Source organism: Cynoglossus semilaevis, chromosome 14 (genome assembly GCF_000523025.1).
Source record: "Cynoglossus semilaevis isolate Cse_v1.0 chromosome 14, Cse_v1.0, whole genome shotgun sequence".
In the NCBI taxonomy this organism is placed as follows: Eukaryota; Metazoa; Chordata; class Actinopteri; order Pleuronectiformes; family Cynoglossidae; genus Cynoglossus; species Cynoglossus semilaevis.
The window spans coordinates 4,181,745-4,207,063 of NC_024320.1; the positions used below are offsets into that span (position 1 = coordinate 4,181,745).

At 39.0% G+C, this 25,319-nt stretch overlaps 2 protein-coding genes across 3 annotated transcripts in view; both read right to left on the bottom strand.

Moving 5' to 3' along the window:
- The window catches only part of pomk (protein O-mannose kinase), a 3,227-nt gene extending 1,658 nt beyond the window's left edge, over positions 1-1,569 (bottom strand). The window contains exon 1 of the mRNA XM_025061997.1: positions 1,534-1,569. Coding sequence (XP_024917765.1) covers positions 1,534-1,569 — 36 coding nt within the window. The remainder of the gene's footprint in view (positions 1-1,533) is intronic.
- Positions 1,570-2,010: 441 nt separating this feature from the next.
- LOC103389223 (fibronectin type III domain-containing protein 4-like) overlaps positions 2,011-25,319 on the bottom strand; it is a 35,741-nt gene continuing 12,432 nt past the window's right edge. Inside the window, exons 2-8 of one of the 2 annotated variants that reach the window (XM_008324546.3) lie at positions 22,644-23,122; positions 13,810-13,925; positions 7,845-7,946; positions 7,134-7,236; positions 6,937-7,053; positions 6,077-6,243; positions 2,011-3,186 (exon numbers count right to left, since the gene is read on the bottom strand). In XM_008324546.3, coding sequence (XP_008322768.1) covers positions 3,145-3,186; positions 6,077-6,243; positions 6,937-7,053; positions 7,134-7,236; positions 7,845-7,946; positions 13,810-13,925; positions 22,644-22,743 — 747 coding nt within the window. In that variant the 5' untranslated portion in view covers positions 22,744-23,122 and the 3' untranslated portion in view covers positions 2,011-3,144. The remainder of the gene's footprint in view (positions 3,187-6,076; positions 6,244-6,936; positions 7,054-7,133; positions 7,237-7,844; positions 7,947-13,809; positions 13,926-22,643; positions 23,123-25,319) is intronic. The other variant, XM_008324547.3, reaches the window with a different exon arrangement.

Sequence of the window (25,319 nt, forward strand, 5' to 3'; positions counted from 1 at the left end):
TTTCAAAAATCACCTTAAACATGCCTTTATTACCATCGTGAAAAAGTCAAAAAAATAAAAAGTCCCCGAAATGCCTTAAAATGCAAGATTATGTCCTAAAACATGCTGCCAAGCGAATATTTTGTGTTTAAAAGTCCAAAAAGTATTTTATATGAATATTTCAAAAATCACCCAAAACATGCCTTACTATAGCCTTACCATCGTGAAAAAATCCATAAAAATAAAATGTCCCCGAAATGCACTAAAATGCAAGATTATATCCTAAAATATGCTGCCAAGTGAATATTTTGTGTTTAAAACTAAAATAACAATATACTTTTTTTGGTACACCAACTTTTGATCACAGTAAAATACTATACCAAGAAGTTCCTGAACAAATCCCAGAAAATAAGTTCCTAAAAAATGACTGAAAATACATTGATTTGCCTTAAAATACTTAGCTGTGTCCATTTTTGTGGTTAAAATTCAGAAAAAAATATACTTTTTTGGTACACCAACGTTCGATCACAGTGAAATACTATATCAATAAGTTTCTGAACAAATCTCTGGAAATAAAAGTTTCTCAAAAATGACTAAAAATTGTAAATCTGACTCTAGAGGAGTCAGGAGTGTTTCACCAGCCATGAACCTGAACGTACATCACTGATGCATACGCTCAGAAGGATTTTGAAACACATGGATTTTTAAAGTTGTCTTCCTATAAAGATTCTCAGTAATCCAGGTCATGGTCATGTTTAAGGAGTTCCGTTAGGCAACTGGACATGGAAATTTATTGTCCAGTTGTCCGTTATGTGTGCTGACACATAACGGCTCTGCGTCTGGGCCAAAGCACCATGTGATCAAAACCAACATTTTGTCAAATTTCAGTCATTCACCATACAGTACTATTCTTTGTCAAAATGCACTTTGATGTGATTTGTTAAAACAAAATCATTAAATACATGTTTTTAAAAAACATCAGGGTCAGATTTCACAAAATAGGTAGTTTGCAATTGCGGTAATATATTATTATTTTAACCTTTATCCATCCTGATAAGGTAATTAGAAACATATTCTCATTTGCAATGTAGCCAAAGACAGCTGAGTAAAACAAAGCAAAATAAAAGCAAATGCCTTTTACCTCCACAAAACTCTATAGTACCCAAGACATGACCTAAACCTGAAAGGTACACACATGTTGCAATGTAACATATTGATTGATGCATCATCTTAATTCTTCCACATTTATCATAGATGAAACAGATAAGGCACAGCTAAATATGACCTGATGTCAAGTTCAACAATTCCAATGTAAACAAGTCTCTGTAAAACCAACAGGCCATCTGTGACCAAAACATGAAAATACATTTTGCATCATAATCCAGCAGGGGGCAGGCCAACACTTTCTCAGCACTATGATTAGCACGTTTCTGAAACACATTGGTAGCAGAAAAGCAACAAAATGTTCTAAAATTAAATTTTAACTCAGTGTCATTTGATTTGCAGAAAAATACCGCACACTTGTGGATGTTTTCTGTTGTGTGTGAGACTCACGTGCATCGTGTCGTTTCCCATCAGATTCACGACCATGCCCGACAGAACAGCCGTTTTTTTTTACACAGAATGCCGGTTCAGAATCGCCACCCACCGGTCTCAGGCAAAAGGTGGCATCTCCTTTTTTTCGGCACACTGACCGTGGGTTCTTTCACAGTATCGAAACAACTGCGCGCTCTACTATTTCAGACGCTCAAGTGTGAGTGATTGCTACGAGTCAGCAGTTTGATTGACACACCACTCCACAGCTACTGCCTTATCCACGAAGTCACCTATCATTGCTATGGACTGCACTCGTTGACCGCTCATAGACAGCCAGGTACATCAAATAGTTTATTTCATTTAAGTAATATATATCATTACTCTATGGTTAAAAAGACTTGACTTGAGGCTTACTAGTGACTTGCAAAGACAATGACTTGATCCCACCTCTGCTGGCTACTGTAAAACTCAATTAATAAATATGGCTGACACTTCAGAGTCTCCTTTGACCTTATGACTAGTTCCTTGACATAATCAAGCATGTTTACACATTACTATAGATAACATTAGAAACAGTGAAATGACATGGAAATTACAATTGTTTGTTTAGCAAAAACATATATATTTTATTTTTATTGTTGTACAGCCCTCTGACCCCAAAATAGTGACACCGGTTTCTGATCTTACCAAAGATAGCAATGCATCCTCATTTTGCAGTAAATTATATTAAAACTACAAATACTAATAAATAATACTTTTTAAAAGTTAAAACAAATGTTATAATCATAATCTTCGAATTAAGCATCTGTGCTACATAAACACAGTCGAAATAATCAGAAGAAAAAGCATATGTCAATCATAAATAAATACAATACAAAAGTAAAATACTTTTACTTTCACAACTGCTGGACTTCCTAACACAAGGTATATCACTCTCAGTCTACAAAACATATCGTCACAGTTATGGTTTTCTCCATCAGCGTTGTACTATTGTTCAGATTGTTGCATTGAAGGATGCAGTGGATGCACATAACCTGAATTTCATCTTTTTTTTTAGGTGCTGTTCTTTTAGAGCAACAAAATGGATAAAATCAACTCGTTTTTTTTAGTATCCAGTGACATTTTTATATTTACCCCATATACAAACATGTTTTAAGGTTAGTTCTTATTATAAAAGAAAAAGAAAACTAGGAACCTGGTAGTGACACAAACGCACACACCTGACAGCGTTGAACACTTGATTAATCTAATGCAGACATGATGTGGCCGACATGCTGCCAAACATTTATATTTACTTATTCTTTGACATCACAGGAGAAATATTTACACCACAGTAAATCGTTTGAATGTGCATCTTTAACCATCCAAATGATGCTCCCATCTTACCACTAGATGACATACTTCTACCACGTGATCATCCAGAGGAGGACTCCAAATCGACTTGAAGTCAGTTCGCAGGAACTCCTTAATTCCTTTTCCTTTTTACACTGAAACAGAGTCGCTCATGCAATGAATCTGGAGGTTTTCCATCTTTCAGGATCATTAATCTCAGTGGCGCCCTCTGCCTGCGGTTGCACGTTGTCAACCCCACTAGTGACTAGCAGGAAGTCGTTAAAGCAGCATCAGAAGTCAGACACGGATGATGCTGATGGAGGAGGAGGCTCTGTGGAGCTGAGGGAACAGGACAAGTGTTAAAAAGTGGAAAGAACTGTGAAAATGTATACAGCATCGATATTTGTATTTACTTTGTTATTGTAAAATGTTCAAGACGCTAGCAGACGTGACTCCACCCTGATTGGCTAACGAGCAGACGAGCTAAATAAACCAACTGGACCAGACACTTCGTGTCACACCTTTCCTATTTGCAATACTGTGTAACTTTCAGCTTTTCATTTTTAAGGTGGCTCATCTGCTGTTCTGATTCTCCACACTGTATGGTGTAGTACTAGTATAGCAGTGAAATGCAGCAGCACAGACCTACTCTGTTCAGCTAGGACCAGTATATGAAGTTTTCAGCTTATTTATCAACCAAGGCCACGCTGTACAATGAAGTAGTACAACTGGTAGTAAACTTCAACTGTGATACCATACATGATTAGAGCTGGATAAAGCTGGATACGGACCAAACATCCAGGGACATGGACAGGGGTGATATGACAGGAGAATAGCAGCCAAGTTGGAAGGTCAGGTTTATAAGGCAGTAGTGAGACATGCTGTGATATATGGGTTAGAGACAAAAGGCTGAGTTGGAGGTGGAGGAGATGAAGATTCCGAGGTCTTCACTGGGAGTGACCAGGATGGACAGGATTAGAAATGAGCAGACCAGAGGGATGGTTAATGGAGATAGATGGAGTAAAAGAAGAGGAGGCAGGGGAGAAGGAGGCAGATTAACCACTGTTGCGACCCGTAAAGGGAAATTCAAAAATTAAATTTCAGTAAACTTAATTATTTTAAGTCATGGCCCAAAATGACTCTATAACACCCTCTAATGTTAGTGCTAAAAAAACATCCAAGCATAACATGACCATAAAAATGGTCCATACCTTGAAAAACAAAAACATAGGTTTCTGTCTCTTCTTTATATATATAAAAAAACCAAACAAAACACTCTCTTGTCTGAGGACATGCCAGACAAAAATACAACAAAAATGTCCAAACGCACTCAAGTGTAACTAATACACTCCAGCAGGGTGACCCACAAGTGGGTCACATGCACCTCCATGTGCGCTCCATCCGTGTACTTTGCGTACCGACCATCATGAGATTTATGTCTCTGTGCTTCACTCACACGTGACAGCTTGATGTTCTAGGCGTCAAACAAACGAGTTCCCACGGGAGACGTGGGTCAAGGCTCCATTTACCTCCACACTTAATTAAATCATGGGGGTCAGAAAGTAATGAGAGGTTTGATGAAGAAGAAAGGAAATGAATAGAGATTGAGAAAATCGTTTTTTTATGGAATTGACAGTTTGTATAGCGTAATAGATCACATTTGGTCAACTGCTAAATTAGTATTTACCATTGGATAGAGCCAAATGTTAACTAAAACTCAGAATACATAAACAATAACCTAAACATTCATGTTTAATTATTTAATGCTATTCAAAAAGATATATAAAGAAATAGTTCAAGCAAAGTTAGCTAAAAGTAGATCAAAATTAGAAATAAAATTAGGAAGGTGTCCATTCATCTACTACTCATACTGAACATAGAGGGAAGTGGAGGGAGCTGGAGCTGCTTATCCTGCATGTTTCCACACTGCAGGAGAAGCAGTAGAAAAGAACATTCAGCCAACAGGGAGACAATTCAAAGTCCAAACAGAAACACCAAGGAAAAATCAGTGAACCTTTTGCTGCAAGGCAAAGGCAGGATGTTGTAGTTCAAGAAGAAGCCCATCTGTCTGAAGAAGATGGTGAAGAAAACTTGAAAATGCGAAACAGGAAGTTTAACCAGGAACCTTATCAATGGTATCTTATTGAACCTTTTCTATTGTTATTTGTGTTACATTATTTTAAGATGCATTTATTGTTATTGTTTCTTATTTGGTTTAAAAGAGAAAATCATTTATGGTCTTAATCTCAGTTTAAGAGTCAAAGCCTATCATTTTCCAATTTATTCGGTTTTTAATATCACATTAGTTTATTATGAGTTTATTATTACATTATCAGTTTATTACCATCCTGGGTTAATTTCTTCTAGCATTATTGCAGCAGTTTGAAAAGAGCGTTACTGGCCTCTGGCAAAAATGTGAGACATAAATTAACAAATAAATTATGGCCTCATATCTGCCCCCTCTGGCACAGCACGGTACTGTTCTGCCTCATCTTTCCTGTTTTTACTGCGGTTGTATTTAAGATCAGTGAGACCAAATATTTGACACACGTTCGTTAAAGATGTTAGTTGGACTAAAGAAATCTACGGTGTTTAACAAAGACAATGGGGGACGTGCGTCTGCATGTCTCATTTCAGTTTCATCAGACAGACAGCCCTGGACAGAGATAAACTGAGGCGTGGCAGTCTAAGGTGAGACCGCACTTGTAGCTCCCTCACCTAGCATTTCTTATCTGTGTTAAGACAGGAAAGAAAAAGAAAGATCTTCCTTTTTGGTATGATGTGGGTGTATGATATGATAACTCCCCTGACTGACCGTCAGTGCCATTAATGTTTGAGGTTGTGTGTGGAGGAGGATCTCGTCAACAGCACCAAAATGGTTAAAGGCGCCTCTGTCATCACTTGTGGTAGTATTGTCACAAATGTTCACTGACTGCAGTGACTGTTGTGATGCTTCTTCATGACTTAAAGGCACCATAAAGAAGAGAAAACCTGGTGAGTCATTTCGACTGAACAGACGCAGCAGTAAACATGTGCCATCAGCTCTCCATTTTCAGCTGTTTTATATTTAGCTATGGAGGAGGCAGTGGCAGCAGCAGCTCCGGTTGCTAGGTGACCCTCGGACTGCATCTACAAAAAGGCGCTTCAGAGGAAAACAAAATAATAATCCTGACGCACCGGAGAAAATAAAAGTTGAGAGTTTAATGGGGAAGAAGAAGAAATGAGTCACCCTGCTGCTGCGCACGGCCCCGTTGTGATAGATGGGCGAGTGGCCCGGTGATGGGTTGTAGTAGGAGGAGGTGGCGTGGACCAGAGGCCTCTTGGCTTTTTCTCTTGTGCCGTTGGAGTCGTTGTCTTTTATGATGTCATACTGTCGACAGAACAGGGCGATGACGGCTGGAGAAGAGGACAGAAGTACGTCAGACAATGCAGCATTTACCTTTATGATATGATATACACAGTAGTTTGCTGAAGTTAAAAGAAAAAAGCAAAAGGTTTATTAAGATATTTAGAAATTTAAATAAAATTTAGAACTAAAAATACTGGTACTTCGAATAAGAAAATAAAATTTTAATTAAATGACGAATCTGTAGCTCGGTGGGAAGTGCAGCTGAAACCTGTAGGTTGAAGTGCTTTGACGGACATTCCGGACTAGAAAAGCATATGGTAAGGACAGACCATTCACCGACTACTGTGGAGATTTTTGTTGGCATGAATTACAGTACATTCTAACTAATAAAAAAATCCCACAATTTCTTTAAAAAGCAATAAAATGTAGTGCAGTAAAGGTATAAATACAGCCGTTCAGAGCTGAGGCTGCTCTGTCAATCATCCAAAGTGCCCTTTAAAAAGCTCCTGAGAACCAGATTTTCTTACTCTAACGATGGGCCATAAAACATGTACTTAGGTCCAAGTAAATCTCCTGAAGGCAACCCCCTAGGGATTAATAAAGTGCTATCTATCTATCTATCTATGCAATGCTTTTTAGATTTCAGCTTTTACACAGAGCATTTTCCACTTATATGAGTGAAATGACATTTATTTAAGTAATATGAAATATATTACTTAAATAAATGTCATTTCACTCACAGTGTGAACAGACACATGCAGTCAGACCTGCCCACAGCAGCAGCACAGTGGTGATGATGAGCAGCTCTCCTGTCTGCAGGTGAGGGGTCATACCCAGGCCTTCCATCGCTGGTTCATCTGATGACGACAGGGAGATGGAGACTTTGTCAAAGTCTGTTCAAAGACAGCAACAGAAATATTAATGTGTGTCCATTTACGGTGATCCAGGACTCCGGCCGGATAATGGTCGCTCCTCTCCAGAGTTCTAAAGTGGATGGCATGACTGGGCTGACTGTCACCTTGGGGACCAACAGACTGCACCTGAGTCAACAAGTGAGCAAAAACAAAAGCTTATGAAAGACACAATCTGTAAACCAATCTGAACATCAATAGATCCAATAATATTTGAAATATGAATTATCACAATGGTGAAGTGAAAAGTTGGAAAAATCAAGTAAAAATAAAAGTCAGACATTTGGAGATAAATTATGACATTAAATATGAAATTGGATTAACAGTCCAGTCATGTAAAGATAAAGAATCGTGATGACAAAAAATATTGAAACGTGAAAAAAAATAAGAAAAATCATGACATTTTTTAACCTGTCTATTATGTTTTTTATGATAATATTGTGACTTTTATACATGTTATTTTATTTTAAATTAAGGGTCCCTCAGGTTCCCACAAACTTCCACAGCAAAGTTCTCAAATGATTAAAGGATAAAAAGAAAATCGCTAGCTTTAAATTGTAGAAAAACCTGTCCTCAAACTGAATGAACACCCAACACAAAATACAGGGGAGGCGTCACAGCAGGTGTTGGAAACCAATGTCCTGAGGTAACTGCTGCCTTTTTCAGATATCATTAAAAGAGGACGACTGACAAACGTGTGTTTATGTTTATAAGGTGATTGTGTGTCAGTACCTTACCTGCACGCTGTAGTGGGTGTTCTCATCCAGATCCCACAGCACACACCAGCGGCTCGACGAATTGACCTCTCTGATGGAGCGTTGCATCAGGCCATCCTGTCTCTGGACACACAGGTTGGTTGGACGTTGGACAAACAAAACCAACACAGCTGAACTGTTTCTGTACCGTACTGATGTGGAACCGATTCAAAATAGATCTGCAGTCCAGAGGTTTCCAGACTATTTAAAAAGGGACCCAAAATCAATGATGTCAAAATACCCAAGAGGTAAATGTTTGAATGTAGAGTGAAGTTCTTTATAAAGTACTTAATTTATTTAGTGCATTAAAGGCCCTAGTGAAACACATAGTACAATTCAATAAAAACTGCTCAGTTTTAAATAGATTTGTACAATACAAATATTCTCTGTTTCCCTCCGGTAGATAACACAATGAGAAACTAAAACAAAGGAGTTCCAAAAATAAATAAAAAATAGCAAAATGTAACTATGACTTTAGTTTAAAAAAACTGAACAAAATCTAAACTACACAGAAACATAACATGAGTAAATAAAGCATAGCAAAGAAAAATACCCTGGGCCGAGAAACAGAACCATAATTAATCACTTTTCTGAGATTATTTATTTTTATTTTTTATTTTATTAGTAACAAAAAAAACGTAAACTTAACCTGAGGTTTAGTTTATTATTTAATGTAAGCTTTTTTAATGCCAAAAAAATTATAATTAATAAATCAATAATAAAAAACATTTTTAGAAAAAATGTAAAAGACAAATATAAATAGGTTAAATGAAAAGAATTGTATCAATATTATTAGAGTCATTTAATGCTAAACCCTCAACATTTAGCAAAATAATAACTATGTAAAATAAATAAAAGTTAACAGACATAAGGCAAACAGTTTAGCCAAATATTTACCAATAACTTGGTACCATAAAGAAGTCCCCTTGAAAACATCCCAAGACCTCGACATACGTATAAGGAGTCAGCTGTCCATGTACCACATTTTATCCCCTGCCCCGGAGCTTGGATATGTTTGTCATAGTACGTGTTCAAACTGGTCTTAAAAAGCAGCCAAACTCAGGCTCACATTTAAATTCAACTCTAATTATTGCACCAGTTTGTGCTGTAACAGAGAACGTAAAAGAGCCGCTGTATTTCAGCGCTGCTCTAACAAGCTGCTTCAGCTCATATAAATTCACCTCAGACGCCCTGAACTGCCCTACTGGGGGAAATGAGGTCTGCATGAAAGGTAACACAGCCAACCTCTGCTTAGAAGAACTAGATCCAGAGTGCTGGCAGGAGAACTGCCCTCCTGGTGCCAATAAGTTAAAAATCATCTCCAAATATCAAAGCAATAAACAGAATAAGAAGTCTTTGACCACAGCAGTGGTCAAAGAATCGACGTGCTGATCTACAGTGAATCAGCAGACCTGTGGAGGAGACGGTACAGCAGTCTGACCAAAACCAAGCCCTGGCGTTTGACGGTGGATAATAAAAAACTGTAGAAATAAGACTATTGTAACTCACATGCATCAACGCTCTCCTGATGGCTAACCCTAAACCCAAACAGGACGTTAATAATTACTTTTTCTTGTCTTTTTGGCAATTGGAGACGAGCAGAATAGAGCGGCATCAGCGACACATCATAACCTTTTAAGTTAATGGGTCCAGTGTGAAGCCAAGTGCTGCGCAAGTCTCTTTTTTAGTGACAGATCAACACTTTTTCATTTTTGACTTTCCTGCCAATGAGAGTGTGTAATCATAAATGCACTTGTTGGTCCAGAAACGAGGTGTGGTCAGCAACAAAGGGCTGATCTGACGTCAGCAGTGCAGTGTTTTACTGGTGACGTCGCTCTACTGTACAGAGCTGAATTTATTTGCCCTAAAAGCGAGCTGAAACATGGCCCTGTCTGATCAAACCATTTAGCTTATGTATATAGGAGAATAACAGTTTCTAATGCACTAAATCCTTACGGCTAGCTCTTTTGCTATCCTTTTTTCCTATAAATACATATTTCTGCAAAAGAGAGAAGGTAACATCTCTGTAACCACCACACCCAGGTCACCTGCTGTTCCAGGCGATAGGTGCTACAGAACCACAAGGTACAAAGACTGTTTTTCTCATAAGCTGGCACACTGCTTAATTAATGCTCAAACACCAATATACCACTGTCAAACCTGCACTTGCTGTAAATATACGTATGTATGTTTATGTATTTTAAAAAACGTTGTCAAACTCTTGCTCCATCATTGCGACATACGCCGTCAAAACAAATTCTGCATGAGAATTAGTTGGCGAGCAGTTGTACGCCATACCCTGGATTGTGCTTCATTTGTTTTCTTTCATTTTTGTTGTTTTTTTTTGGGTCGGAACTTCTTCCTCTTCATCATGGCTCCCAGGCACAAGTCAGCCTCAACTGATGTTTTCTTGTCCTAGATTAGGATGTTACCACTGTGTTAGAGTATGTGAGTGACATAGGTTCTGATGCTCAGTATTTTTAAATACTTGTTATTTTATTATATATGAATACTTATTTGTCTGTACCCCATATTTTAAGTACATAATTTGAAGGTTTTAACTCACACCCACCTGACCTACTGTATTCTAGAACTCCATAATTCCAGAACTTCAGGTAAATATACTTTTTATCTTTCGTTTAGCAAACATGTGCTGTTTTTCTTTTTTTGTTAAAGAAATAGTTCTGGATTTCTTTTTGCTGAATATTCTCTGATTTGTAGATGTTCCATTCAGTTATATGAGACTGAAGTCATAAAAGTGGTGGGAGGAACAGGATAAAAGTGATCAAGAGGATCCTCGAGAAGAATACTAGGAACAAGAGGAGCGGAGGATCATTGTTGTGGCTAATTGGTTGTCTGGTGGAGGGCATAGAAAAAAAGAGTTTTGAAACAGAAAGTTTATTTGATTCAATTGTCTTGCCAGTAAAGGGGTTTGTGTAAAACTGATGAATTCTGCCCATGAGAAGTTAAAGCAGGTAGGCTAGGTTGTCTTTTTGTATTTACTGTTAACAAGGGGAGGAGGAAAAATACCAGGATTACCTAGAAAGGATTAGTTAGCTTAAAAAAAGGCCATCTGTGGTTCAGAGAATAAATAACAAGTAAAGAAAGGAGTTCACTTTTTTAAATTTGACTGAGACTCATCTGTTATGAACTGAACCATTGTGGTATCAGTGAATGTCACAGAAATGGATGTTCTGAGTACATGAGTGTTCTATTACACACTAAGAGAAGAGGAAAAACCGCAGCATGAACAGAGTTTTACACTCACTGTAAATAATTTATCTTCAAATCTGAATATAGATTCTTGGTTTTTGGTAAATGTAACAAGGATTCTTGTTCTTGGGTTTAATATAATAAACATCACAGTGGGTTTCTCTCCTCTGTTGATTCGTGAAGTGCTGCATAATGGCTGAAACCTGGCAACAGATGACGTGAGAGTTGGAAAACCTTTCAAAATGTTCGCCAATCTTTTTTGTTCCTCCTCCACAAACAGGATACAGTTGTCTATTGGTACTAAAGGATTCTGTACATGAAATAATCTCTCAGTTCCAGACAACAAACACAGTAATGACGCACTTTTTTTACGTTCCTTTTTTTTTTTTTTAACTGTCATCCAAATTCCATTTTGACATAAAGAAAAGTTCAGGAGATAAAAGCTCCTGCATCTACCTGCTCCCATCTGCTCTGCTATGAATATTTCAACAAGACTTTAACATAACTGCTTTCTGAGGTTACAGAAGTAGATCATACAATTTTAACCAACAAACTGAAGATGCTCTTTTTTCCAAGAAATGTGCAAAGATTGATGGATTTCTTGGACCTTACTTACTTGGCAATGATACCAAAAGTGGGTTGTCGTGCTGTACGTTGGGTCTGTGGCCAAATCATTTCCACTAATGGAGACACCTCCCACTTAGAGCTTAGCTACTGTCTGTCTGTCCGGCTGCCAAAGTGTGGGTAAATTACTGATTAGAATGGGTCGAGCTGAGTTTGCAGCCTTGGCTCCTTGAAATGATGAGACAAGAAAATGCAACACTGCAAAAAATAAACATCAGAATTAATGTGAGACATCCTTCAGGGTGATGTAGCCCACGGCCCATATGAAAAACAAGATTACATTTTGATCAGAAAAGCCTTATTGGATGATCTTTAATGCATATACAGCAATTGAGAAGTCACAGTTAATTATTATTACTGGGAGTTTAAACTGGGGCTGCAGACAGCAGTAAATGGATCTTTACTCCCCCACGCAAAAGCTGCTTTGTTTTTATTTTGTCCCAGACGCTCATCAGTTTTAGTGTTCGAACTGGAAGGATTTGAGTAGTGTCAGGACTGGGATGTGTTACAGACCCCTGCTAATGTCTGTCCAGTCTTCATCACTTTCAAAGTGGGGGTTTATACAGAGAATCCTTTCTCCAAAGGGATAAACATGATCCTACACTGATCCTAATCATAACATACTGTTACATACTGCACTGTATCAACAGTAGTTAGGTCTTGGACAAAAAAATTAAATCCCTGTCTACTTTACTCCAAAACCTTGTTCTTCCAAAGCAGCAATGTGGTTTATACCCTACAGTGTAGTGAGGACTGAACTCTGACCTCTACATCAAGGAAACCAAACAGTCACTGTTCAAACACATGCAACAGCACAGGAGAGCCAGTTCAACAGACCTGGACTCAGCGGTTCATCTACATCTTCAAAAGAAGGTAGATTCAAAGGAAGATAGACAGAGAAGGCAGATGTTTAGAAAGAGGAGTGAAGAGGCCATCTGTGTCGAGAAACCATCACTCAACAGAGGAAGAGGATTTAACCTACCAGTCCAGTTGTCCTTGAGGTAACTACTTTGGACAAGAGGACCTGGATGACTGAGAACCTACACAGACATACCATACCATACTGTACTGTACCGAACCAGATCAAATTACCATGAGTGAGTGAGTGGATGAGTGTGTGTGTGTGTGTGTACTCCTCTATACTTTGCAGAAAAGCAGCGCTGGAGAGAAAATTGGCAATATCCTAAAAGGCTGTCTAAAAGCTTTCATTCATGCAGGGAACAAAATTTCTCTAAAATCCAATTTTCTCCCAAACTTATAGTGACCTACTGACCTTGTCATGGTTGATGTGTGTCTGCATTGTCTAAAGTTTTTGTAATAACAAATATGTGTTACTTCAGTTTTTCTACCCATGCACATAATTATCTGTCATTTCCACACTTTTTTTGGGGAAGTGTCACATACAAACAGCAAAGAGGGGATTACAGCTGAATGTCAAAAGGCTTAGTGACTGCTGCAGCATTTTAAAAAGAAAACAGGAGGTGGAGGAAAACTTGGAAAGAAAAATTATATATATTTTTTTTTTTGAGAAACACAAAGACATTTGAAGAACAGAAAGAAAAAAACACATTTCAGATTTACAATATTGCTTTCTTATGCAAATACAGCAATAAGCCAGATGGAGGAACAGGTTAGATCAGGTTAGGCGATGTGTGTTTATGTTTATTGAATTTAATGAGGCAGTGTGTGTCTATTTTTCAGGCAAAAACAAAAGTTAATTCAGGCCCAGTCAAATGTCACTGTTTTTAAAGAACAAGAAAAAAATACTTTAGGATCAGATCAACCTATTTCTTACCTACTGGTAACCAGTAAAAGTTGAAGTTGTGTATGGACAGCACTCTCTTGTTATAATTACTGGAGGGATTAGATCTAGAAATGTGGACCAAAATGTTAACAGAAGTATTTACTGACCAGTTCATGAAGGAAGTTTTGGTAGTCAGGCCCCTGCTGATCAGCACTGGTACTGCAGCTAAAGATACATCTCTACTCACAGAGCATATCCATCCTATAAATACAGTCTTTATTGTGTGTCAATAATCAAATCTAAGTAGTCTCTCTCTGTCTCTCTCTCTCACACACACCACACACACATACACAAACTGTACTATACCTGTTGTGAGATGGCGTAGCCAATGACAGTATCACCCAGTGGTACGTTCCAGGTCACCATGGCCGAGTGTGCCCTCAGCTGGGTCACTGATATATTCACAGGGGCCGCTGGCACAGCTGTTTAAAACACACACACACATACATACACACACACACACACACACACCCACACACACACACACACACACAACAAAGAAGATAAGTAAGACCAGGTAGAAGGGATTAATAAAATAACCGAGGCTCCGCCCTCTGGTGGTGATGTAACATCAAACAGATTCTGTAACTGGAATTTTACAGCCAGTCAGCAGTTATTGATGAGAACACTCCAAACAATCAATTTTTTCTCTGCTCATTTATGGCTTGTCGTGAAGACCTCCTCTCTGACCCCCACCCCACAACAGTTCTCATTACATCTGACTAAAGAAATCAATTAATATGAAGCCACTGCAGGGGCATGGAGGCTGTTATTTTTTACATGTGTAGTTAAAGACATGCAGCAGAGTGGCAGTAAATCAGGACACAGAGGCCAGGAGACAACATAGCAATGCTGCTGTTATGCACTGTGGATAATTACAGGCAGCAGCTATACAGCACTTTATATTATTTATATGAAAAAAGGGGGGAAATTCAATTAAAAATGGTAGCTTTTCATTTGATTAAAAAACTGATTAAATTAATCATTTTAAGTGCATGTGTGCATTTAGGGATGAACAGGAAGCATTTAGCATTTGCATTAACATCAAATATAGAGAAAAAATGCAATAGATGAAAAAAAATGTAGTGTAGTGCAAGCTTAAAGCAATGGTTGTTAAGATGTGAACCTAAATCAAACAAATTAATGGAGCAAAACTTTGTTAAAGTTAGCCGCAAAAAATATTAAGTTAGACAAATGTAACAAATCAATTGGCTAAGAATAACAATAAATAACTATAGCTAACTAATTACTATAAATGGCTGAATAATTCAGTCATATTACAGATTTTTATTTATAAAATTCCTTAAAATTTTACAATCAAATCAATAAAAATATAATTTAATTTCAATTTCCAAAGCAGAAGGACATAGATGTGTTCTGTGGAGTATGAATGTCAAACCAACCACAGCTCATTGGGTGAGCTCCATTTCCACCAGTTCCCTGCAGGAGCGGTACTGGAAACCAGAGTGGAATAATCCACACCCTCTCTCCAGCCTTCATGCAGTATGACAGCAGCAGCACTCCGTGAGCTGCTCTGTTTCCCAGAATTCTATCTGACAGCTAACGACATAAGTTTCTAAACCTGTTGCTGTCTGGAACAGTAGGCAGCAGGGGCTGAGCCAGAATAAGAACCGTGTTTCTTTATTTATGTTGTGAAAATGTCACCACCATCATGTCCCTTCATGCGGCAGCTGCACTCAAGTCTGTTTTCTCACTTTGTGGGCGTTGGAGCCTCGGCAGGGTCATGGAAAAACTATTGAATTAACATTGCTGCATTTCTCAATAAGTCTTTTTGTTAATGGATCATTAAAAAAATTAATGGATTGCAGCAGTGGGTGTTATGGAGGAGGATGACCAACAATAATCAGAGTTGGCCGACTAACCCATACAGGGATTCACAAACTAGGTCTAGGGATCAGTTGTGACCAAGTTTAGTGGAATTAGTTAAGTTAAAAATGTTAACTACTACATCTTTATCCAACACACAACACAATGTCATTCAATCTAACACCAATCCCTGAAAAATCTAATTTAAATATAAAAACACCATCATCTTTTATGGCTGCCGTTTACTACTCTACTGTCTGCCGTGTTGTGCTGCAGAGATAAAACAAATGTACCTGGTTGTTCTAATGACTTCTGCAGCATTTTCTAAGACCTACGGTTCAGGTTTAGACACGACATCCATCTCTGTTTTTTTCACCTCTCACCTTCTGAGTAAAATGCAGCCACAAGCCAGTACAGAGTGTCCTTTTTGTTTTCCTTAAGACGCCAAACAGTTACATTTCACCCCTGTACCCTGGCATCAAGACATATCGCTGGTGACTCCAACAGTTCAGTCCAGAAGACCCTTGACCAATGATTTTCTATCTAGACCTGAGGACACTTCTACTCATTTTACAACTTTTCTCTCTCTTGCCAGGTGCATTTTAACAGATGCTGCTTAAGTCTTATTTTCTGTTCATCCAGGATTTACAACTGAAATATTCCCAAATTTTAGCAAAAATCTATGAAAAAAAACCCAACAAATAACATGTGTTTTGTGCAATTAAATTATAATTAAATAATTGAAATGAGATAATCTTACTAACTTAAATGCATGTGCTTCCTTTCAGAAACTGGAGAGCTATTCCTGGAGACAGTATTTGTGAGTCGTTATCTTTCTTCAGCACATTTTTACTCTTTCTTCCAGCTTCAGCTCAATCTGCTCAACCCTAGCTGTCCTTCTATCTTACAAACTAACCAGAAGAGTAAAAATGGTTTTGTGCACTGGCCCAAAACCGCTGTAACGGTTTTAAATCCGCCCCCGAAATGTATTTTTATACATCACGTGCCTTTCTGTGATAGTGTTGTCACCAAATCCATCAGGAAGAGCGCAGAGGACAATTCATACATCAGAGAAAAAATAAACACAAGTCCCATCCTACACCTAGACAAACACCGTCAATGGAGGAGAAATCACGTTTCCCACGTCTCTGGCAAATGTTACTTTGTCTCTCTCGATTCCTGCCGAGTTACGGCTTCTAAAAACACGAGTGTTTTAATCTGCCAGGGTCTCACAGGAGTCCCTCCACAGAGCAGACCTGTGTGGTTGCATTAAAAGTGTAAGGACAACAGATAAGAGACGAACAGTGTGGCATGGACACGAGCTAAGGACAAATGCAGAGAAGGAGGAGGAGAAAATGTAACAGAGGAGGTGTAAAAAATGACAAGAACAAGAACAGAAAAACAATTTTCTCCTAAGGACTCGAGGGAGTACGAGTGTGTATTCAATCATCTTTGGTTTGGAGAAAAAGATGGACAACGGGCTAAGTTAGATGAATGTAAAAAAAGCAGGAGAGAGAGATCAATGATGGAGGGCACGGTCAGAAAGGAGTGATGGAGACAAGGTGAAGGGGAATCTGAGGGTAGGAGCAGCAGTGGAGGGTAGATATTGATCAACTGATGAAATATAGTGGCTTAAGGTGGACGTTAAGGGACAGACCTGCGGCCTCCACATGTCCTTGTCTATCCTTCAGGTGTAGTACATACACCTTTTATATACACTATATTACCAAAAGTATTGGCTCACCTGCCTTGACTCATACTATGAACTGAAGTGCCATCCCATTCCTAACCCAGAGTTCAATATGATGTCGGTCCACCTTTTGCAGCTATTACAGCTTCAACTCTTCTGGGAAGACTGTCCACAAGGTTGAGGAGAGTGTTTATAGGAATTTTTGACCATTCTTCCAAAAGCGCATTGGTGAGGTCACACACTGATGTTGGTCGAGAAGGCCTGGCTCTCAGTCTCCGCTCTAATTCATCCCAAAGGTGTTCTATCGGGTTCAGGTCAGGACTCTGTGCAGGCCAGTCAAGTTCATCCACACCAGACTCTGTCATCCATGTCTTTATGGACCTTGCTTTGTGCACTGGTGCACAGTCATGTTGGAAGAGGAAGGGGCCCGCTCCAAACTGTTCCCACAAGGTTGGGAGCATGGAATTGTCCAAAATGTTTTGGTATCCTGAAGCATTCAAAGTTCCTTTCACTGGAACTAAGGGGCCAAGCCCAGCTCCTGAAAAACAACCCCACACCATAATTCCTCCTCCACCAAATTTCACAGTCGGCACAATGCAGTCTGAAATGTACCGTTCTCCTGGCAACCTCCAAACCCAGACTCGTCCATCAGATTGCCAGATGGAAAAGCGTGATTCATCACTCCAGAGAACGCGTCTCCACTGCTCTAGAGGCCAGTGGCGGCGTGCTTTACACCATTGCATCCGACACTTTGCATTGCACTTGGTGATGTGTGGCTTGGCTGCAGCTGCTCGGCCATGGAAACCCATTCCATGAAGCTCTCTGCGTACTGTACTTGGGCTAATCTGAAGGTCACACGAAGTTTGTAGCTCTGTAGCAGTTGACTGTGCAGAAAGTCGGCGACCTCTTTGCACTAGGGGCTTCAGCATCCGCTGACCCCTCTCCGTCACTTTACGTGGCCTACCACTTCGTGGCTGAGTTGCTGTTGTTCCCAAACGCTTCCATTTTGTTATAATAGAACTTTGGTAATATAGTGTACTTTTCACTAAGACACTTTCTGAGACATCTGAAAGACTTTGTTAGGACTTATTCTATACCAGTGGTTCTCCAACTTTTTCTACTCTGTACCACCTGAGAAAACACTGATCTCTCTGAGTACCACCATGATGACCATCATTAGCATAAAGCAGCAGAGGCCTTCACTGTTAGCTTCCACCACACAGGAGAGATGTTTAGAAATGTTTAGACAGATGTTTATGTTGTTATGTAAGGTTGTATTAATTGTGCATGGTATGTTTCAGATTTATTCAACTGAAAATGTAAACGTGAAAATATGAATTTTCCCAGCGTACCACCGGTGGTACGCGTACCACAGTTTGAGAACCACTGTTCATAGATTATCTATAAGGACTGTAATAGTGTGTGTATTTGTACCAAACTGTTCAGTACACAATGTCCAAGATAATTTTTGCTGATATGTCAGTATTGTCCAAACTTAATATCTGATTCCGATATTAATTAATACTAATATATGTAGCTGTTTTTCCCCAAAACCGCAGTAAACGTCTTTTTAGCAACGGGACCCAATCCCTGTTAGCCCAAGTCAGCACCTTTACATTAATTAGCAGTTAACATGAAAAAGCCTCATATTGTCAATAAAAGACATGAAAAGTGCGGGCGATAGCTACGTCAGGTGACACCGGGCAAGGCTTCATCCATGTCGATGCGCTCGTTCTAACCTGCAAATAAGACTTTAAAACCAAAACTGAGGTGGAGCAGCTTACAAGAACATACTGTATCTCTGTCTTTTTTCCTCCGTTTGTTTTTAAGCGTTACGTTATTTTCTTTTACACTTAGCCTTTATGGGAGAACGGGAGATGAGGTGTTACGTAGGAGTGTACATGTAGTATATCTATATAGATAAAATATATATATATAATATATATAGAGAAAAGAGAGTAGTATATATATATATAGAGAGAGAGAAGTTTACTTAGATTTAATTAAGTTAAGTAAAGACCCCAACAACAGCCTAAGGTAACATATCTTGCAAACAACTTCAGCCATTTATGTTGTAGCTTGTGTATTAATGAAGCAGCCACAGGTTTTAGCTCAAACTTAGACGAAAGATTCCGTTAGTAGTGAATTTACCCAAATTCAATCACTCAAAACTAGCTATACTGCCTTAAATAAAAGCCAATCATTAACCAAAGAGAGCAAAATCAGCTAAAAGACTAGTCTTGAAAAGTCTAGGAAGTCCAAAACAAATATCTGAAAAGATTAATAATAACAACAGGTTACTAACATAATGTTTTACTTCCTATGAATATGAAACGCATTCCTCCGTGAGTGAACCAGTGTCACATGTTATTTTTATAGAAAAGGCTGCACAGTGAACAAATGAAAACAAGGGGCTGCAACACAAATCCTCTTTACAGCACAAAGCCGTAAAAGAAACATTGTAGGTATGAGAACACAAGGAAGATTTGTGATGTTTTTTTGGCATTTCGACACAAAGGTACCAGTTTCATCTTTGAACATGATGTTCACTTCATTCTGCGGACCAGGAAGTCACTCAAACAACGTGTCTGCAAATGTTTGAACATGTTCTGCTGTGTGCAGCACGTCTGGAAACAACAGCAACAACCTAAACAAACAGGAACGTTGTTTATATGGCTGCTCCTGCTGGAGTAGAGGAGTCTGGCTGTAATTTACAGCATTGTTAACAGATTCCTGATAGAGTCTGATGGTCTAATCTGCCTAATGGATCCCTATCACTTAGTGTGATGAATGACACCCACTGTAACACGCACTGTACTCTAGATACTGTGCTGTACAACAGTCTGTGCCTGCTGCTTCACATACTGAATGATCAGTGAAGGATTGTGACAAAATACAGTCGGTTTAGAGAATTCTTCGAGAGACTATCAAGTGCTGTAATGTGTATTGGCTAAAATATTCTCAGTATGTGTGTGTGAACCTTGCCCTTACAGTCATAAATGTGCGTCATTTTTTTTCGGCAGCTAGGCTTATCTTAGCCATCTCTCTAGCCACATACAGTCAGCTACACATCATCCAAAATAAGCAGAGCAGTCTCAACTCACACCATCAGAGGACAGCTTAATTAGCCATGCTATCAAAAATCACTGTGCTTTACAAATCTGACTGGTATTATCAAATGGACGAGCCTGCATTTGTCACAGCTCAGCTCTTCAGCCGGGACAAAATTGAGAAACAAGATGGAAGTAAGTTAAAAGTGACAATTTATTTAACAATAACTGAAGTGAAGCGGAAATGTGGAAATCAGTTGTCAGCCAAAGAGAATCCACAGAACAGAAACTAAAACAAAGAAACGACCATCAGAGAGGGGCTCAGAGAAAAACTGCCCAGTAACCGAACCCATTTTGTAGGCAGTGTCCAGGTGCAGTTCATTACACCGATCAGGACCTAGAGGATGCTGAGAGGGAAAGCCACACACCCTGGCGTCCAGTAGGGGACACTGGGGTCATCACAGCAGACAAAGAGATATTTTAACCCTACGTCTTCTCAGTTACCATCTCCAGATTGTTTACACGCAGAAGAAATGCCTTATTATACCTTTTTTCCACAAACCCTCACTCCACTGAGCTAACAGAGAATAGCTATTCCTGTTCCCTCACTGTGGTTTCGAATCCAGCCAAATAAACACCAGACTCCTTCAAAGGCCTCACACCCCGAGGTGTGAGACACCAGATTCTGCAGTGCAGGAAATAACTGTCGTCTCAGCAATGTGTTGAATTTTTAAATGTCTAAAATGTGTTTTGCATGCATTATGAATTGCCCAAAAACAAACCAGCATTTCCTCTGCTTCTCGCCTGCTTATAAACTTTTATGGCACTTTAAATATTGTTTGCTTTCTAACTTCTGTGATTTGAAAAATATATATTACTAGACCTCCTGATCGCATGCTGATTAATAAAAGATTTAAAACTAAATCAGATCTACCTAAGCCTGTTGATGTTACAAATACAATGCAACATGAAGTACTCCTTACCAAGACACAACAGTGAATTTGTAAATTTATAATAAAAGTGACCAGAAGAAAACACCAGGTCTGCATTGGACTTTGTGCAAATGTGAGGAATCACAGACAAAGTGCTGGGCTGACCAGCAGTCCAGTCCAGATGCATCGTCTGTTGACTCTTACTCCAGAGGATAATCAGAGACCAGTCACCACAGCTCAAGTCAAATTTGTTATACCTGCTCCCCACCTGATGTGTTTTTATTCATGATAATAATTTAATTATATAATGCTTTGAGCTGACTTATAATAAATACTTTATATTTTACTGGCCAAATAGATGCATTACTGTATATACAAAAGACCTGAGAGGCACACTGATTTGAAATCCTGAGGCCAGTCAAACACAAAGACCTTATGTAAAAGTCTCATGTGATCAGAGGTTGGGATGACTTGAGCTGCCACTACAGCTAATTAAAGAGGCTGGGTGGTGAACAGGAGATTGCTATGAAATTCTAATCCCCCTGATAGACACTCAATTAAGACTCTGACAGTTTTATAGCCACGGTTTGTCTTGTTGAAATGTATGCAGCACCGCGAAACAGCAGCGGCCGACCCACTCTAAACCAAACAGACAGGGCAATATGTTCATGTAAATAAGTGCTGCTGTCATGTTCCCAACACTCTCGATGATGAAGCAAAAGGCCATGATGTTCACAATGATGACTGTTCATGTGAACAATTGACTTGAACCACTGTGGTATCAAGTCTTAGAGAGAGAAGATAAACAAACACCTCTGTTATTTGACTTATTCAGGGGAACCTCATTTGTTTGTCTTTTGTGTTCAAAGGCCATTACAAGTTCAATGAAACATGAAGCACTCCCCTAACAAGACACGACAATGAACAACATCAACATCAAATCAGCAAGGCCACAAAAGCCATGTCAGTCAAAACCCATGTTTTATCATCACTGACGACTAACACTGACCTGTTACTTCTCCACTCACATTTCAAAGAAAAAGACGGATAAAACCTGTCTTTGCAGCGCAAAATGGCAAATCTCTCAAGCTGTCTAAAATAACAACAGTTGAAAATGAAAGGTTGACAAAAATTATATTACATTACAAAAAAGATAATAAAATGTCACAATATTGTTGACCTGAAAGTGAAATGGAATTCTTCCTCTTTTTCTTTATAATTCCCAATTAAATTTTTTCAACTTATTATATATTATATATAATATTTTATTCAAATTAATTTACATTTTTCCCTATACATCTGAGATTACTTACTAAAAGGTAAAATATAAAGTATGACCCAGGAGAGTCCTGGGATAAAATTCTACGTAACTTATTATTTTACTCTAATTAAGTAAAACTAAGATAACTGTTACAGATACGACATCCACTAGTCAGTTCTGAGTGCCTCTAATATAACAGGAAGAATTGTGACTTTTTTTCCGGAGCACCTGTTTAAATCACGTCTACATTTTCAGGAAATGATGAGCTCAATAAGACAAATACTTCAGCGTTGTCAGCTAGAGGAAAAACTCAAACAGCTTTCGCTTTAAAACCAGTAAAAGACAGTGTTGTGTTGGAGGCTTTAGCAGCAGACACTCACTTGCTTTGACCATCTGTGGTGTGTGACTACAGGCCAGAAACACCAGCAGCAGCAACAGCCCGGGGTCCAGGTGAAGAATCGCGGTCACTACCCTCTCCATCTCCGGCGCGCACCTTCGAACACCTTCTCTGGGTCGTCCGCGCCTCCTCTTTCTCCTCTTCCTCCGCTTTCCCCTCTTGTCTACTCTTTCCTCCGGTGACTCACTTTAATTCCTGCAGGGTCACCGCTTCACCTTCATCTCCTAGACCATTCATTGTTAAGTTGCGTTCAAAAAATGTGGGACAGGTGGTTTTCGCGGATTCAGATCAGTGAGAATGAAGCGACGATTGTCGGCTCCCGAGCGTGGGTTTCCATAAGAAGAGACTGGACGAGGATGGATGATGGAATCCTGCAGCCACAGGTTGTCGGAATCTGGGGATCGTGGATCTGTTGTGCGTCAGCACTCAACTGGAGACTGGGTTTGGACAGCACTGCCTCCGCTTTCAGTTAAAGAGAGAGAGAGAGAGAGAGAGAGAGAGAAAGAGAGAGAAAGAGAGAGACAAGGAGAGGAGGGTGGGGGGCGGAGAGGGGAGGGGTGCAGCAGAGATAGTGAAGGAGACAGACAGGGAAAGAAGAGGCAAACGGGGGCGGAGGGAGGAGACAGCATTTCAGAGGATCCAAATGAATAATGAATGTGAAATCACTTAAGGTTTATAGAGTCTGGAGTTCATACAGGAGAGCAGGGGTCGGTGATCTGACAGATTATGGAGATTACGACTGTGCCAATCAGAAAAGGCATGGGAGGTTATTTCAGTGACTTTTAACATGACCTGGTTGTTGGTGCAAAAAAAAAGAAGAAGAATGGTTTGAATGTTAAACTTACTAAACCACTGATGTTTAACCTCCAAAACTACCTCGGTGGTTGAAAGGACCAAAATGACAAAAGATATACTCGGTAAATAAGGATGAAACACAGTGCTGAGGCTAAAGGACATATCCAGTCGACAGGATGGAAACAGTCAATCAAAAAGTTCATCAAAAATAGCAACTAGAGTTGCACTAATTCCAATTTTTTCATCCATTTTTGGTAAATGTGACTTGCTAATACTGAATTTTGACATTTACGATTTTTAATTGACATCATATACAGAACTTAAAGTGTACTTCAGCTCAAAATGTCATTCTCATAAAAACTAAATATGAAATATTTTACAAAAACTCATCACAGGTTCTCTCTTTAGTTCAACAACTTTTTTAAGTGTTTGGTGACTGGAATGAGGTACTAAAGGGAGTGAGTTCCCGTGCACCAAACTTTTTGGCTAATAAAACCTTATGCAATATGTTCATGCATAATAAGACAATAATATCTACATTTTATATTATTTTTGTTGAACACTACATGACCTTTCTTTTTTCATTGTTTTTTAAATAAAATGTAAAACAATTACAATTTAATTTAGATCCAAGTGTAAACTCTGTCTTTTTTTAAGTAACAAGTTCAGTGGGTAACTTGATACTTGATAACTTGACATTTTTCCTGTCAGAGACATGTTACAGGTTAATAGGTATCTCTATCTATCTATCTGTATCAGGTTGGAGAGTGTTGAATTATCAGCTCTGTTTACTGCAGAATATACTTTTAACTAGCCAATTGTTACTTTTTCAATTTATTTTCTTCACATTTCTCATATGACCACAGATCGACCACTCTGAGGTTACGTAGATGTCATATGTGGCCCACAGACCTTTAGTATCAAGGAAACAACTCCACCTACTGATTGATTGTTGGCAGACCCATCAACCTCTATGCTAGAGAGAAACAAGCATTTTTAATACTCAATGTTGTTTTCAGAATTTTTTTAATTCATTTTGCACCACTGTTTAGCTTGACTGTATCTTCCATATTCATAGCAAACAGATGAAACAACACTGTTTTTACAATAGGCCAGTAAGGCATTTTTAAAGAGCCTGAATCGTGCTGTAGTTTGAATCCTTTCAGCTACATGGGGGCAGTGGTGGCTTAGTGATTAAGGAAGCAGACTTGGGTCTGGAAGGCTTCAGATTTGACCAGCTGCCAAGTTACCACTGAGGTGATCTGACCATGGCACAGTCCCCACACACTGCTCCCTGGTCCTTAAAGCTGCCCACTGTTCACTTTGGTGATGGGTCAAAAGCAGAGGTCACATTTGGTTGTGTGCAGTGGTGAGCTGTGTCACAATGACAAGGAGTTCACTTTCCTTTTCTACATAGGGGGGGAAGGGGAGGAGGGGGGTAAATCATAAATATTCTACATTTCTATACCACACCTTGACAATGTCATAATAATTGCTCCTGCGAGACAAACAACATGGTTTATTAAGGCAGTAGATGTTTCGTTGTTCCACTTCTACACCTCATGACTGGCAGTTCCTCTGAGGAGCAGTTGTTTGTAAAAATCAACCAAGGTGAACTTTGCTGTTTACCGCAGTATGCAAATGTGCTGCTGCTACTGAATTAAAAAAGAAGTCCTGTTTTATGAGTCATGAATAAAGATTAGCTGTTTATTTTTTAAAGGAAATTGCAGGTAGCGTTGAGTAAGTCTAGGAGTAATTATTGGACTTTTTATTGCTTTTTAATTGATTGAAGCCTATTCTATTAATAATGAATGACGAAACACAACCAGACTAAATGTCTTGTTGAACCTTTATTAGAATGCAC